Source organism: Erpetoichthys calabaricus, chromosome 1 (genome assembly GCF_900747795.2).
Source record: "Erpetoichthys calabaricus chromosome 1, fErpCal1.3, whole genome shotgun sequence".
NCBI lineage: Eukaryota > Metazoa > Chordata > Cladistia > Polypteriformes > Polypteridae > Erpetoichthys > Erpetoichthys calabaricus.
Genome location: NC_041394.2, coordinates 273,834,804 through 273,851,224, shown reverse-complemented (window position 1 = coordinate 273,851,224; position 16,421 = coordinate 273,834,804). Strand labels below are relative to the sequence as shown.

General features: G+C 40.6%; 1 protein-coding gene across 1 annotated transcript in view; it reads left to right on the top strand.

Annotated features, from left to right (window-relative positions):
- The window catches only part of cpt1b (carnitine palmitoyltransferase 1B (muscle)), a 59,607-nt gene that overhangs the window by 34,161 nt on the left and 9,025 nt on the right, over positions 1-16,421 (top strand). The window contains exons 9-12 of the mRNA XM_028815210.2: positions 1,513-1,597; positions 4,752-4,947; positions 12,283-12,468; positions 13,022-13,127. Coding sequence (XP_028671043.1) covers positions 1,513-1,597; positions 4,752-4,947; positions 12,283-12,468; positions 13,022-13,127 — 573 coding nt within the window. The remainder of the gene's footprint in view (positions 1-1,512; positions 1,598-4,751; positions 4,948-12,282; positions 12,469-13,021; positions 13,128-16,421) is intronic.

The following is a 16,421-nucleotide window of genomic DNA, read 5'->3' as shown; positions in this document are numbered from 1 at the left end:
AGCAACAAATACTTTTTCTTGAATAGTAAAGGGTAATAATAATAAATTGAACAGAACTTATAAGAGTCTACATATATTTAATATTTGTACCACAGCTCAATGTATATATCCTCTTGTGGCTGTTGTCCACTATCTTACCTTAGCTGTACTTTTCCATTGACTTATACAGTAACAGGATGCCTCAGGTTCAGTCCTGGAGGGCCACATTAGCTGCAGGTTTTTTGTTTCAGCACAATTCTGTATTTAGAGGCCGATTCTTTCTGATGGCAGAACATGTTATTTAATTCATTACCTTTCACTCTGCAACATCAAATCATTCTTATTCAGAAAATTATACTTTTCTAAGATTATTACTCAAATGACTGGTGGACCAAACTGGATTAATATTTCTCAGTCCTAAACTTTTATCTGTTCTATTTCTTTCCAAATATTTCATAATAAATTTCATTTACACACCAGTGTAAATGGTATTTGGTTAGCTGATGGTTCCTTTGTCATTTGTGACACATTGTTAATTGGCATCTCTTTATGAAAGAAGAAGTAATTAAGGGCTGGAAATTTTAACAAGTGAGTCAACTAAAATGAAGCACAAAATGTTGCTTGAGCAGTGATAACTGCCTTCTAATTAGAAACTGGGTGAAAACAAAAACCTGCGGCCAGCATGACCCTCCAGAACTGAATCTGAGAACCCTGTATCTACCCATAAATCTTTTTTTTTTTTAATTTTCATGGCATGCGGCAAGATGCCATAATGGTTAGTACTGCTGCCTTAAGGTAATAAAGATCTGCTCAAGAACTGACCTGTTTGATTTTCAAACAGCTTCCTATGCAAGTGGAGCCGGCACATTCTCCATGTGTCTGTGTGTTTCTTCTTCTGGTACTCCAATATAATCTTGCATGCAAAAGATGTACAATTTAGTTGGATTTGCATCTGTATATTGGCCCAGTATGAGTGGCTGGAATCTCATTTTTGTTGGCTCCACTCTTGCATCTGATGTTATCAGGATAGGCACTGGTTCCCTGAATTGGATTGAACAAGTTAAGATAATGGAAGGATGGATGTATACCGACCTTTGTAGGTCACAGAGAATACTGTCACTTGTGCAGAGTTGAGTAAAATTCTTACTTGCATGTACTCTCCAGCATCTTTAAATGAAAGACATTAAGTACTGATAGATTATTGATATTTAAAATGTACATCATATTTAACATTCTGAAACCCAGTTTGGGGTGGGGACAGAGGTTATCATGGGAACACTGGGCACAAGGAAGGAAACAGGCCTAGACAGCGTGCACACATACTCACACAAGGGAGCATCTGAAATCACCAGTTACAGTAACTGAGCCCAGAGCATTGGATCTGTGAAGCAGCAGCACTAACTACTGCACCAACAGACTGTCACCATACATAATACATGTACTGTAAAACACTGTGTCACAAGAGTTCAACTAATGTTAAAAATAAACTCCTTTTGCATTGTAATATGAAACCTAATAATTTTATCTTTGCAGATGAAGGTATTTGGCATTGTTCCCATGTGCTCCAACCAGATGGAACGGATGTTTAACACTACCAGGATTCCAGGAATTGAAACTGGTACTGATTTAAATTGCACATATTAAATTATAGGTGTACATGGATTTGTATGACTGTGATTGTGGACATGGGTCATCTCTCTGTATCACCCTCACCTGGAAAGAAGCAAAAAAAATCCCAAAAATCAAAAGATAATGGAGGGATACAGAAAATAAAAACTAAAACAAACAAATATCAAGGCACAGGAAATTCTGTTGCCCAATTGTGCCTGACTCTATTTAGGCTTTGCAACCCATTTTACAAAAGTGATAGCAAATCTACTTGCACACCTTTGAAAAATGTAAGCAACCCAGCTGCTCTATTCACCTCCGAGTCTTGCTTCTGAAAACACAGGCCCTTCTTCCATCATGTCAAGTATGCTCTGGCAAAGGATTATCTTGTAGTTAACCCCCAAGTCCCCAATTTAAATTCATAATCAGGGACAACCTTTCCAAATGTAGGTGTCTCTGCTGCAACCCCCAGCACCACCTCATTCATAAGCCCTCTAATTTAATGTAAAAGTGTCAAAGAGGGCAGGCTCTACAAAGTACTGTTATTTGATTGATGAATTGTCTGTAGCATGAACATACTGTACGTACTTTGCTCGATTGTGGCTCATGCGCATACTCAGAGCTGTAACTGTGCATCTAGACTATGTCTGCAAGAAAAAGTTGCCTTATATTACTGAGTAAAGCATCTATATTAATTCTATAAACTCAAAATTCATCATTAGGGGCATGCATCTGAAGTGTCTGTTGTAAATGGCCAAAGGTTTAATTCCAGGGGACTGACAATTCACCAATTAAAACACAACACTCACTAGTGCCAAAACAATTAAAATAAATAACATGAATTCAAGAACCTATCCAAGGTTTCCTTTGCCGGCATGCTTGCCTCGCTTGTGCATTAAGCGGCAGGAGGAAAAGTAAAAGGGATACTGTTTTGCTGATGTGCTCGCCTCGATTCTGTATTAGCTGCTAAGCGAGTGACTCTTCAGAGGTTTCGCTTTGCCGACATGATGGCCTCGCTTGTGTATCCTCGGAGGTGGAGGCCTTACCCCGACTCCACCTCTCACTTCCGAGACGGACAGACACACACATACTTCCACGCATAGTCGCTTATATATAAGAACGTTTGTCCTACCCTGATCCAGGTGTTCAGGGAAGATCTGTAGAAGTTTGGAGAGCTTCAAAGACAAAGACATTTTCCAACTCAGACAAAACTACACAAACAAGCAGGCACGGGACAGGAACCCAAATCCAGCAAAAACTGTACTTCTTGGGGTGAATGTAATCATAATCCAACTGAATTTCTGCAGCAGTGACACACATAACACAAGTACAATCCAACCTGTTTCTTTTGATTCCCTTTTAAATCTAGTGTCTCCCAGCAGCCGACACGGCAACAGCCTAAGCTGGCCTGAGGCACAGTATTACTTGCACGGCTGGGAATTGCAATCCATTTACTGTAGCTGTGTAAGCAGCACTGCTGCAAGCTTATATCCACCCCGTTATCTTTTTAAACTTTACCTTTTGTTTTTGTTGTTGTGGGGACCACCTACTTCGATCCACTATAGAGAGGGTTCCTCCTAGTACACCATGGCCTTTCTTTTACAATGGTGCCCCAAAAGAACTTCCTTTCACAGCAAACTTTACATGTTTAGGGCCTACAAGAACCAGCATCTTGAGGAGCTCTCTTGCTACCACTAAGGGATGCTAGTGTCTCAAAGGCACACTCACTCAACATAGGCTCAGTTTAGAGCCACCATATTGACCCAACATGCAGGATGAAAAGCAGAATACCTGACAAAAATCACAGCTCTCAAGAGATTTATAGAATCAATGGCACCTCTGGTAACAATGAGGAAAAAATACAACTATGAAAAACTGTCTTTATTATTCATTAGTGTGATCTTACTCACAAAGTACTAAAAGTAGGAGGGTGTTGTACCATGTTAGACATTATGGATTAATTGAGAAGTGAAGCAAAATGACACCTTTTATTGGCTAACTAAAAATATTACAATACGCAAGCTTTCAAGGCAACTCAGGCCCGGATTACATCTTGCCTGAAGAAGGGGCCTGAGTTGCCTCGAAAGCTTGCATATTGTAATCTTTTTAGTTAGCCAATAAAAGGTGATATTTTGCTTGACTTTTCACTATATTCAAGTATTAGATAAATCTACCCTTCCACTAAGGTAAAATATTAAACAAATACAGAAAAATGTTTCCTCAAAACATACTTGTCACAATTATTCTTATCACTAGAAATTATCATTAACAAAATCTATTTAACTTATATTTCCACTAATATTTAGGAAGCAGTGGTCAGGATGTCCTGCTAAACTGGGCTATAAATTTGAGGTAACACACAGGCCAAATCTCTTTACTCATCCAAATGAAATGAGACAAAAGTCTACTGACCTTCACAAATCAAGCACTGGCTATAAAGAATGAGTTGCAGTCCTAAAAATGTTCAGGTCCCTCAACAAGGTGAATGAAGAGTTTGGAGCTCTAAGCGAAACCTTTTTGAGGGTCCCAGCCAGAAAGAACCAAGCGAAGTAAAGATTAGAATCCAGTATGTCTAATATATTTGCTGCCTATGGATAGGCTTTTCCTCCTGCTCATGTTATTAGGACAGATATATTTTATTCATTGCTGTTTTGTTAAAATACTTTTTTTAATTTGTAACATTGCAGTTTGGTTTACAAAGCATGTTAACAAAGTGTGGTTTGTGAAAGTGTACAATATAAGGGGAGTCTAAATAAAAAATGCATGGTAAATATAGCTTTTAGTGGCACTGTGGTTAGTGCTGTAGCCTTAATTCAATGCCAGCCTGACCACTGTCTATGTGTAGTTTGCATGTTCTACCTCCACTTGTTCAGGTTTTCCTCTCATATCATAAAGACATGCAGGTTAGGTTAATTGGCAACTCTAAAATGGCCTTGTCTGAGAGTGCATTGCAATGGATTGTGCTCCTCTAACGTTTATCACTGCCTTGCACATAATGCTGCCAAGATACCCTTCAACCCCAACCTTCAACTGGACTAAGCAGGTACAGATAATGAGTGAAAGGATGGATCTGTCTGGATAATAATTAAAATATAGCAGTATTGGTAAATAAAATTGACTCTCTTACTATGTCACATTGTAATTATTGCTTGATCTTTGTCTAGACTCTGTTCAGCATCTGAAAGACAGCAAACACATGGTCGTCTACCATAAAGGGCGCTTTTATAAAGTGTCACTGTACCAGGGTGGGCGACTCCTTCTACCTTCTGAGTTTGAGATGCAGTTCCAAAAGATCTTGGATGACACAACAGAGCCACACGTGGGAGAATTAAAACTGCCAGCACTGACAGCTGGGGAAAGGTAAGAAAGCACTGTGTCAAATATCTAACACGACTTCAAAAGCATGGCAGTGGCTGTGTCTGACCATAAGTCTTGATCCAGATCAGTCAGTGGAGAATAGTGCTACTGGTTAGATAAAAGTTACATTAATGCACTTTGTTTGAGTTTTTATTATTGTGGCTTTCCAATTACAGGTACAGAAATACAGACATACATATCACTGAAACAATGGCACTGCATTAAAATCATGCCATACATGACAATGGAAACGGTTCATCAAAAGTTAAACACAATAAAATCCACAAGTGAAATACCCTCCATCCCTTTAGTTTCAATTCAGGGTCACAAACTAGACACAGCCTATGCTGGAAACATCAGGCATAAGATAAGAACCAACATTTTAAATAACAGCACTAAAGTCAAAGGGGTCAATTAATGCATAAAACTGCAAGAAATGGCATCAGGCTGAGTCAGATAACCATGAAAAACAGGACGGCAACTCTCAAGGATGAACAAAAATGAATTTGACAATAATGTTTCAAATATTTAGCCTTAGACCATCCCAGTGAAATCATGTGTTGTAGTGTATTTGGGTGGTGTGAGAGGTGAACAGGAGACCATTATAATGGGAGGCCAGCAAGGGAGCTGTGGACTTCCCCTTCCGTGACAGGATGTGGACACGGAAAGATGCTGCAGCTGCAATTACACCAGGAACGCGTCCTAACAGCCCCAGAGGGACACTCTGGTTATGCCTTGGGAGGCTGGAAGGACAAGACAGTAGGTGACTGCCTGCTATGAGTGGAGTATCCTATCTGGCAAGCCCCATTATGGATACCTGCAGAACAGCATGGGACTTGTGGTCCCATGGGACTGCCCTATCTGGTTCTGTGGGAGCTACCAGGGGCAAATGACAAATGTGTTAACTTCACAAGTATAATCCTGACTGGCCTGGAAGTGCTTTCTGGAGGTGAGTGATTGAGCACTAGAAGCACTCCCAGGTCGGGTGTTAAAAGAAAGCCCTCCACTTGGCCTAGGGAGTTAGAGTTGGGAGAGGAGCTGGACAACACTCATCTGCGAAGAGTGGAAGAGAAAAGAAAAGGATTGGATCAGATTGAATTGCATGGAATAACCTTTGGTTGAAAATGGGACTATTCTTGTGTAGTTGTGTCTGGGGTTTGGGGCTCAGTGGTGCCCACTATTGGCCACAGTCGGAGCAGGGTAATTAGGTAAGACATTGTGTTTTTTCTAATTACCATGGACACTCAGAGGCTTATTTTCTCTGGGATCTGAGTGATAAGGAATTTTGTTTTCCTCTTCTTGGATGTCATTGTGCTGTAGCTTTATCTACTTTAATTTTTCTGTATTACTTTAATTATCTACTACCTCCTGGTAGTCTGCAATTAAAAACCTCTATAATGACTGTGAGAATGTATATTAGAATCAATCTATCTGTATGTGTCTCTCTGTATATACATTATATATCCTTCAAAAAACACTCAACCTCTAAAACTATTTTCACGTTTTATTGTCACATTTTCTAAACTTACAACATATTAAAGTAAGAATTTTTCCAGAAGAGCGTCCATAATGCCATATTAAAAGAAACAGCGGAAATCTTTCAACAATTTGCTAAAAAGGAAAAATCAAAAATATGAGGTTTAAAAAGTATTCCTGTCCTTTTTAAATATAAGGTTTGGTCAAGTGCCATGTATTACCTTACCAATCCATTCAACTTCTTGATGGTCTCCATATTTTCACAATTACACAATGAGGATAAGTACGCCATCTCACTGAGGTCTAGTGTTACGGTACAGGTTTTCCACAGGCAAACTAAAATGGAGACAAATCACTGTTCAAAACAAGTCAGGGATATAGTTCTACAGAAACAGAGATATGGAAAAAAGTACAATCCCGTCTCAAAGCCTTGAATATACCTCAGACCTCAGTATCGTCTACATGCGTAAGAGGAAAAAATATGAAACTACAGCCACACTTCCTAGGTCAGGTCACCCCTTTAAATGTGGACACTGAACAAGAGAGGCTAGTGTGGCGCCAATTCTCACTCGGACTACATTAGTTTGAAGAGGATGTTTAAGGCTCAACAACCTCCAAAGCATTCCATAAAAAGCGTCTCTATGAAAGAGTGACAAAAAAGTAACCCTGGATGGAAAAAAATTACCTTGCTCATAAACAATTTGGGGCGGCACAGTGGCGCAGTGGGTAGCGCTGCTGCCTCGCAGTTGGGAGACCTGGGGACCCAGGTTCGCTTCCCGGGCCCTCCCTGCGTGGAGTTTGCATGTTCTCCCCGTGTCTGCGTGGGTTTCCTCCAGGCGCTCCGGTTTCCTCCCACAACCCAAAGACATGCTGGTTAGGTGGATTGGCAATTCTAAATTGGCACTAGTGTGTGCTTGGTGTGTGGGTGTGTTTGTGTGTGTCCTGCGGTGGGTTGGCACCCTGCCCGGGATTGGTTCCTGCCTTGTGCCCTGTGTTGGCTGGGATTGGCTCCAGCAGACCCCTGTGACCCTGTGTTTGGATTCAGCGGGTTGGAAAATGGATGGATGAATAAACAATTTGAAAAACCTACCCATAAGATACTGCAAAGATGTCACAGAATGTTGGTCTGATGAGACAAAAGTGGAACATTTTAGATTGAACACTAAGCATTATGTGTGGCATAAATGTAAGACTGTACATACTATAGACATGCCTACTGTAAAAAGTGGTGTTCTGGGGCCTCATGTATAAACAGTGCATACGCACAAAAATGTTGCATACCCCCTTTTCCACGCTCACATTGCGATGTATAAAAACTAAACTTGGCATAAAGCCACACATATTTTCATGCTAGCTCAATCCCTGACGTATGCAAGTTCTCTGCTCAGTTTTGCAAACTGGCGGCACCCAGAGTCAAAGCAGTGCTACTGTTCCTGTGTGGTTTCCCTTTCTTTTTTAGGTCCACATCCCTGACATGGCTTTATCAAATACACTGAAATTAACTGCATATTATTAGTTTAAGGCATCTGATTGTAATTAACCTGTAACAATATAATGGTCCACGGAATAGTCAAATTATTCCAAATACAATAGCTGCTTTAGCCTTGTTACTCTCAAGTATTAATCCCACTGTATCTGAGTGTGGAATCACAGCTCTACAGCAGCTGATTGGAAAGAGAATTATCGGTATACAGTACAGCATCTAGCACACGCTGCCTCAGCCATGCACACAGTCTAATGAACTGCCCCATACAGCAAACGCGTCAGAGCCTTTCCTGTACTGACCTCACGGTTCAGAAACAGTTTCATCCCAAGAACTATAAATGCACTCAATCAGTCCATCAAGTCCTTCTTGTAGAACTATTTGTACTTATTAGTACAATTACCTCACTGTAAACTTGCGATAGTTATATTGCACAACCTGAGCCACTTTATAAAGTACATATTTACATATGATGATGATATAATTTTTAAGATGAAATGCAGCAAAATGTTTATTACATTATACAGATAAAATTTTTAACCTCATTTAAATAATCTATATTGTTAATAATTAAACATGTGAGGACATGGTGTTGCAGCGCTAGCAACGAGCTGGTGCCCCGTTCTGGGATTGTTCCTGCCTCGCGCTGTATTCTTGCTGGGGCTGGCGTGACACTGGAAGGATAGATGGATAGAATAATTAAACATGTACTACAAAGATATTTCAATGCTCCTTAAAAGTTTTGAAGAATCCGAGTTCTAAGCTTAGATGGCTTAACATCTATTACAGAGCTGATTGTGTGGCGATTGGGTACTTGAGAAAGAAAAGGAAGGACAGGAATTGGGGGTTAGTACGTTTGAAAGAGACAGTACTGCTGCAATAAATTATTTCATCGAAGGTCACGCACGGCACAGCATGCATCTTGCGTGAGGCTAGAACAATCTTTGGATGGGGCGCCAGTTCAGCACTATCACTGTGCCACCGTGTTTCCATGTTTAATAACATACAGTGGTGTGAAAAACTATTTGCCCCCTTCCTGATTTCTTATTCTTTTGCATGTTTGTCACACAAAATGTTTCTGATCATCAAACACATTTAACCATTAGTCATATATAACACAAGTAAACACAAAATGCAGTTTGTAAATGGTGGTTTTTATTATTTAGGGAGAAAAAAAAATCCAAACCTACATGGCCCTGTGTGAAAAAGTAATTGCCCCCTGAACCTAATAACTGGTTGGGCCACCCTTAGCAGCAATAACTGCAATCAAGCGTTTGCGATAACTTGCAATGAGTCTTATACAGCGCTCTGGAGGAATTTTGGCCCACCCATCTTTGCAAAATTGTTGTAATTCAGCTTTATTTGAGGGTTTTCTAGCATGAAGCGCCTTTTTAAGGTCATACCATAGCATCTCAATTGGATTCAGGTCAGGACTTTGACTAGGCCACTCCAAAGTCTTCATTTTGTTTTTCTTCAGCCATTCAGAGGTGGATTTGCTGGTGTGTTTTGGGTCATTGTCCTGTTGCAGCACCCAAGATCGCTTCAGCTTGAGTTGACGAACAGATGGCCGGACATTCTCCTTCAGGATTTTTTGGTAGACAGTAGAATTCATGGTTCCATCTATCACAGCAAGCCTTCCAGGTCCTGAAGCAGCAAAACAACCCCAGACCATCACACTACCACCACCATATTTTACTGTTGGTATGATGTTCTTTTTCTGAAATGCTGTGTTCCTTTTACGCCAGATGTAACGGGACATTTGCCTTCCAAAAAGTTCAACTTTTGACTCATCAGTCCACAAGGTATTTTCCCAAAAGTCTTGGCAATCATTGAGATGTTTCTTAGCAAAATTGAGACAAGCCCTAATGTTCTTTTTGCTTAACAGTGGTTTGCGTCTTGGAAATCTGCCATGCAGGCCGTTTTTGCCCAGTCTCTTTCTTATGGTGGAGTCGTGAACACTGACCTTAATTGAGGCAAGTGAGGCCTGCAGTTCTTTAGACGTTGTCCTGGGGTCTTTTGTGACCTCTCGGATGAGTCGTCTCTGCGCTCTTGGGGTAATTTTGGTCGGCCGGCCACTCCTGGGAAGGTTCACCACTGTTCCATGTTTTTGCCATTTGTGGATAATGGCTCTCAGTGTGGTTCGCTGGAGTCCCAAAGCTTTAGAAATGGCTTTATAACCTTTACCAGACTGATAGATCTCAATTACTTCTGTTCTCATTTGTTCCTGAATTTCTTTGGATCTTGGCATGATGTCTAGCTTTTGAGGTGCTTTTGGTCTACTTCTCTGTGTCAGGCAGCTCCTATTTAAGTGATTTCTTGATTGAAACAGGTGTGGCAGTAGTCAGGCCTGGGGGTGGCTACGGAAATTGAACTCAGGTGTGATACACCACAGTTAGGTTATTTTTTAACAAGGGGGCAATTACTTTTTTCACACAGGGCCATGTAGGTTTGGATTTTTTTTCTCCCTAAATAATAAAAACCATCATTTAAAAACTGCATTTTGTGTTTACTTGTGTTATATTTGACTAATGGTTAAATGTGTTTGATGATCAGAAACATTTTGTGTGACAAACATGCAAAAGAATAAGAAATCAGGAAGGGGGCAAATAGTTTTTCACACCACTGTACTTTAATTCATTTCATCATGAAAATGATATCAAGTATACATCTCAGTGTTTAAATTATTCAGAGAGCTGTAATATCACAAATGTAATGGATTCTGTGTCCTGTCGGAGAAAGAGAAAGCCCATTTAAGAAGCACATAGTGATTCACACACATAGAAGAATACATACAAAACAAAGCATTAACGTGCTACTTTAGTTACAATGGTATTTGAGAAACTAGTAAATTAAATGATTTTAAGATGAAGTTTATGATGTTCTACTTTAATGACAAAATAAACTACGTGATTAAAGTGGAAATTTCAAGATTAAAGTTGACATTTCGAGCTTTTTCCCCACTGTGTGCCTATTTTTTTTTTCTTTTCTCTGTACCCTAATAAGCTTCCATATGACACGCAGACAGTGAGCTACGACTCGCCTTTTCACAGCGACTTTGATATCTGATAACTTCTTTTTTATTTTGGGCACTGTGCGACTTTGTGCACTTGAACTTTCGAGATTCTCCGATAGTACGTTTTTCGTTGCCTCCACTTGGTATTCACTGAAATTCTTCTGTTTTTCCCCATGCTTTTGCCATTGTCTTTTCACAGAAAACTGAGCTTAAGGGCTATTTATATTGATTTTCATATTCAAAGAGGCATAATTCTGGGAGGAGACAGTGTGGGAAGGCAGCCGCATACACGTGCGTTACTTTTCACGCTGACTGGGATTTATGCATCTGCATTTTTTGTGCATATGCACATTTCTGCTTTTGCTGTACTCTATGTTTTAGTGTGAATTCTACACACGGTGTTATGCATAAGGCCCCTGGTCACTCGCAGTCTGCTCAGGACAGCTGAGAAGAAGAATGCTGCATAATAGAAGATCCTGGAGGAAAGCTTTTTCTCCTCCACCAGAAAGCGTAAGCTGTGGAAGAAGTTAGTCTTTGGGTAGGACAAGGACACAAAGCCTACTGGCAAAGCAAAGGAGTGACTTAAACTGAAGAAAATTAAAGACCTTGAGTGGCTTTAGTTGAAGTTCCAACCTTAACTCCATTGGAACATCTGCTGTGAGACCTAAAAATTGCTGTCCACAGCTGCTCCCCAACTAATTTGGCATAGTTTAAAAATTTTGCAAGAAGGAATTGGCAACTTAGGGTCTATCACACTGTATAAAATTAATAGAAACTTATCTAATGATACAACATGCTGCAATAGCTGCGAGAGTAGGTTAAATTATTGATGAATACCTTGACAGTTTAGTTTTGGGAATTTCATTTTTAATGGTTTATAGCCTTCTTTCCTTTTAAGGAGAACTACAAAAATGAGATGTATAAAATAAAAAACTCTTTCAAACCGATTCATCATGTATCTTCTAAACCTTTCCCAGAAGCATCATGTGCAAAGCAGAAATCAGTCCCAGATAAGATGAGGTACCTGGAAAAAAAATCCACACACATACATGGGGACGACATGCAAACTCACAGATGCATACTGTGGCCAGGCTAGAATTTCAGCTCATGTCAGTTAGGCAGCAGTGCTAATCACTGTGCCATAATGCTGCTTTTTTCACTTCTGCTTTTCCAAGCTCAACCCAGAATCAGTCTGCTCTTCCCACCATCAAAATTCTACAGTGGGAAACACGTTAGAAAAAAAAGTAACCGTGCTTATGTTGTGTATTTTATTGCCCTTCCATTTATTTTGTAATAATGATTGTTAAAGGTGTTCCATAAAATATTTTGATGAACTGATAAGTGTTATGTGATCCATTGTTTCCAGAATTCCTTGGGCCAGAGCTCGGGCCCAATTCTTCAGCCAAGGTGTCAATAAAGCTTCCCTCGATGCAATTGAAAAAGCTGCAATATTTATGACTCTGGATGACGAGGCTCACGGATATGACCGGCAGAAACAGAGGTCAATGAACCTGTATGCTAAATCGTTATTACATGGGAAATGCTATGACAGGTAATTATGCCCCTGACTGTAAGTATCTGTATGCTTCCCCAGAAGGTGTAAAAATATGGCATTAACCTGCATATTTAATTCAAAGTCATTGAGATCTGGGGCCTACCCAAGCAGCAGAGGATACAAGACCAGAGTGGGGTGGGGGGCCTCTTTAACACATTCAAACATCCTCTCACTTAACAAATATTCACCTGACTTACTCTGAAATTGGCACATTCACCAGAATTGGGAACAAGCAAAAGGCAGCAGACATTCCACCAGCTTTACCACCATTTCTCACATGAGCTCACCACATTCATTTTTGCAGTCAGAGCATTAAGCTTGTAAATAGCAGCCTATGATGAAAATGTAGACAGGCAATGAATTTGACAGCTCAGATCAAATCACTGTGCCCTCCTGGGTAGAAGCTCCCTTTGCTCTCTGCATCTTCTCCCAGTATGGAGAATATCTGGTTACAACATTGCAACCCAAGGTGAAAAACATGACCTTATTAGTAATTTCTTTACTGCGTTTTTACATCTCAGTAGTGACTTTTTTCACTTTCTCTGTCTAGGTGGTTTGATAAGTCATTTAACCTTATTGTCTATACAAACGGAAAGTTGGGGATCAACGCAGAGCATTCATGGTCAGATGCACCGACAGTTGGACATCTATGGGAGGTATAACACAATTTTCTCCATCATTACACACTCTTCATGTATGTGAATAGGTGGCACTTTTCTTTTTTGCAAGGATACTTTGTATAGTTCACGCTTATTGGAACTCCTGTGGACCTCATTATGTCTACTATAAGGTCTAGGGCAGTGGGCTATGTTAATGTTTGTAAAATGAGGCAGAAGTTTTAGAGTTATGTCAATATGATCATATACTCTATAAGAAAGCAGGTCAGGGTCATGTAAATATTAAGAATAATTCAAACTTATGCTGATTATGACTTAACATAGAATTCTTTAAAACGACTTCATCTAATTCAGGGGTGTTAGCAACACCGGACCAAGGACAACTTGGCTTGACACCACTCCATTGCAGCAGCCACTCACACACCCAAAAGTCAATTAACTTAACCTGCATGTCCAAGAAAACAGGAGTACTCATAGGAATTCCCAAGTTATACAGGGAAATCTTCCAAACACCCCCAGAGACAATGACAGGGTACACGATTCATGAGACAATAGTGTCCTGAATAATGGACTATCTGTCCGACAGACTGCAGTTTGTGAGACTTAAGGACTTTGTGTCTGATATGGATGTGAGCCACACTGGAGCACCACAAGGAGCAGTCCAGTCTCCTTTTCTATTTACTTTGTACACCTAAGACTACAAATATAATGCCAGCTCATGTCACTTGAAGAAATTCTCAAATGCTTCAATGGGTGCATTGATAAGGAGGATGAGAGAGTATAGGGCTCAGGTGGAGATGATACCATCAGTCTCCAACATATCTTTTCCACTCTATGCTTTGAAGAAGGGTGTTTTCATTTCAAATGAGGAATGCTTTAGACTCTTCCTGTTTTGGGCTTTTCATTTAAACTGTATTTGTATTTAGTGGAAAGGTCCTGCTTTGCATACGATGTTGCCAGTAGAGGCTGTGGCTCCCTGCAAACATGACTTTGCATAAGCAGCTCTAGAAAATGGATAGACAGGGGCATATTCTAAATGATTCGTTTTAAAATAACAACTGCCATCCATTGTACCAATTCTCTTTAGAATCTGGAACTCTTCTTTCATGTCTCTACCTAATCTCTTTGCTTAACATAAAGAGATTCAACTCCTTTGATCTTTTCTCATAGCTCACACCTCAGTTTTTAGGTAAGGTGCATAATTATACAGCAAACACTCATCCATACATTCATATTCTAAACAGCTTAATGCATTTCAGGGTCACAGAGGCATAAAAGAACAAAACCTGGATGGGCTGCCGGTTTCCCAAGATACACTTACATGCACTTACAAAAGCACAGAACACCACTCCCTCCGAGATGCATGTCTTTGGGATGTGGGAGGAAAACCAGACCCCAAGAGAAAAATTTCTACCTATTTCTAATTTAGTTTCTATTTTTTGATCATGTCCATTACAAGAGGTTCCAGATAAATGATATATCTATCTATCTATGTGTATTTATATATATATATATATATATATATATATATATATATATATATATATATTGTGGGATACGGCCCAGACACAGACAGGTAGACATCGTTTTAAGCACCACACATGTTTATTTACACAATACTATTTACAAGTGACACAGCACACAACCCAATACTCCCCCAAAGTCCAGGCCTCTCAATCACAATGCCTTTCCTCAGGTCCACCTCCACTCCTCTCCTCCTGAGCTCTTGCCTTCTTCCTCCCAACTCCAGCCATTGAATGGAGGGAGGCTGCCCATTTTAAATCCACCTGGACATGCTCCAGTTGCCTCCTAATGAGCGCCTGCCGGCACTCCCTGGTGTGGCAGAAATGCTGGCTGTGCACCCGGAAGCACTCCGGGTGTCCCTGGTCTTCTTCCCCCCAGCACTTCCGGGTGTGGCAGAAGTGCTGAGGGCCAGTGCTCCTCGGGCATCTGGGCGACCCCTGGCGGTGACCACAGGCCCCTATAGGGTTGAGCTTCCAAGCTCCTTTCCCATGGTCCCCAAAGCCACCAGGGTAGTTGCCCCCTTGTGGTCTGGAGGAGGCATAATCCCTCCTCCGGTCCTTCCGGGCGTCCTAGCTGGGTACCGCCCCCAGCTGCTCACCACAATATATATATTATATATATACATACACAGTACTGTGCAAAAGTTTTAGGCAAGTGTGAAAAAATGCTGTAAACAAAGAATGCTTTCAGAAATATAAATAATGATTGTTTATTGTTATCAATTTACAAAATGCAAAGTGAGCGAACAAAAGAAAAATCTAAATCAAATCAATATTTGGTGTTACTACCTTTTGCCTTCAAACCAGCATCAATTCTTATAGGTACACTTGCACAAAGTCAGGGATTTTGTAGGATTATAGTGAGGTGTATGATCAACCAATTATACCAAACAGGTGCTAATGATCATCAATGTCACACGTAGGTTGAAACACAGTCATTAACTGAAACAGAAACAGCTGTGTAGGAGGCTTAAAACTGGGTGAGGAACAGCCAAACTCTGCTACCAAGGTGAGGTTGTGGAAGACAGTTTCATGTCATGGAAAGATTGAGCACAGCAACAAGGCACAAGGTAGTTATACTGCATCAGCAAGGTCTCTCCCAGACAAAGATTTCAAAGCAGACTGGGGTTTCAAGATGTGCTATTCAAGCTCTTTTGAAGAAGCACAAAGAAACAGGCAACATTGAGGATCGTAGACGCAGTGGTCGGCCAAGGAAACAGTGCAGCAGATGAAAGACACATCAAGCTTATTACCCTTCGAAATCGGAAGATGTCCAGCAGTGCCATCAGCTCAGAACTGGCAGAAACCAGTGGGTCCGGAGAAGTCTGGCCAGAAGTGGTCTTCATGGAAGAGTTGCAGCCAAAAATCCATACCTCCGACGTGGAAACAAGGCCAAGCGACTCAAGTATGCACAAAAACATAGGAACTGGGGTGCAGAAAAAATGGCAGCAGGTGCTCTGGACTGATGAGTCAAAATTTGAAATATTTGGCTGTAGCAGAAGGCAGTCTGTTCGTCGAAGGACTGGAGAGCGGTACAATAATGAGTGTCTGCAGGCAACAGTGAAGCATGGTGGAGGTTCTTTGAACGTTTGGGGCTGCATTTCTGCAAATGGATTTGGAGATTTGGTCAGGATTAATGGTGTTCTCAATGCTGAGAAGTACAGGCAGATACTTATCCATCATACAGTACCATCAGGGAGGCGTATGATTGGCCCCAAATTTATTCTGCAGCATGACAACGACCCCAAACATACAGCCAAAGTCATTAAGAACTATCTTCAGCGTAAAGAAGAACAAGAAGTCCTGGAAG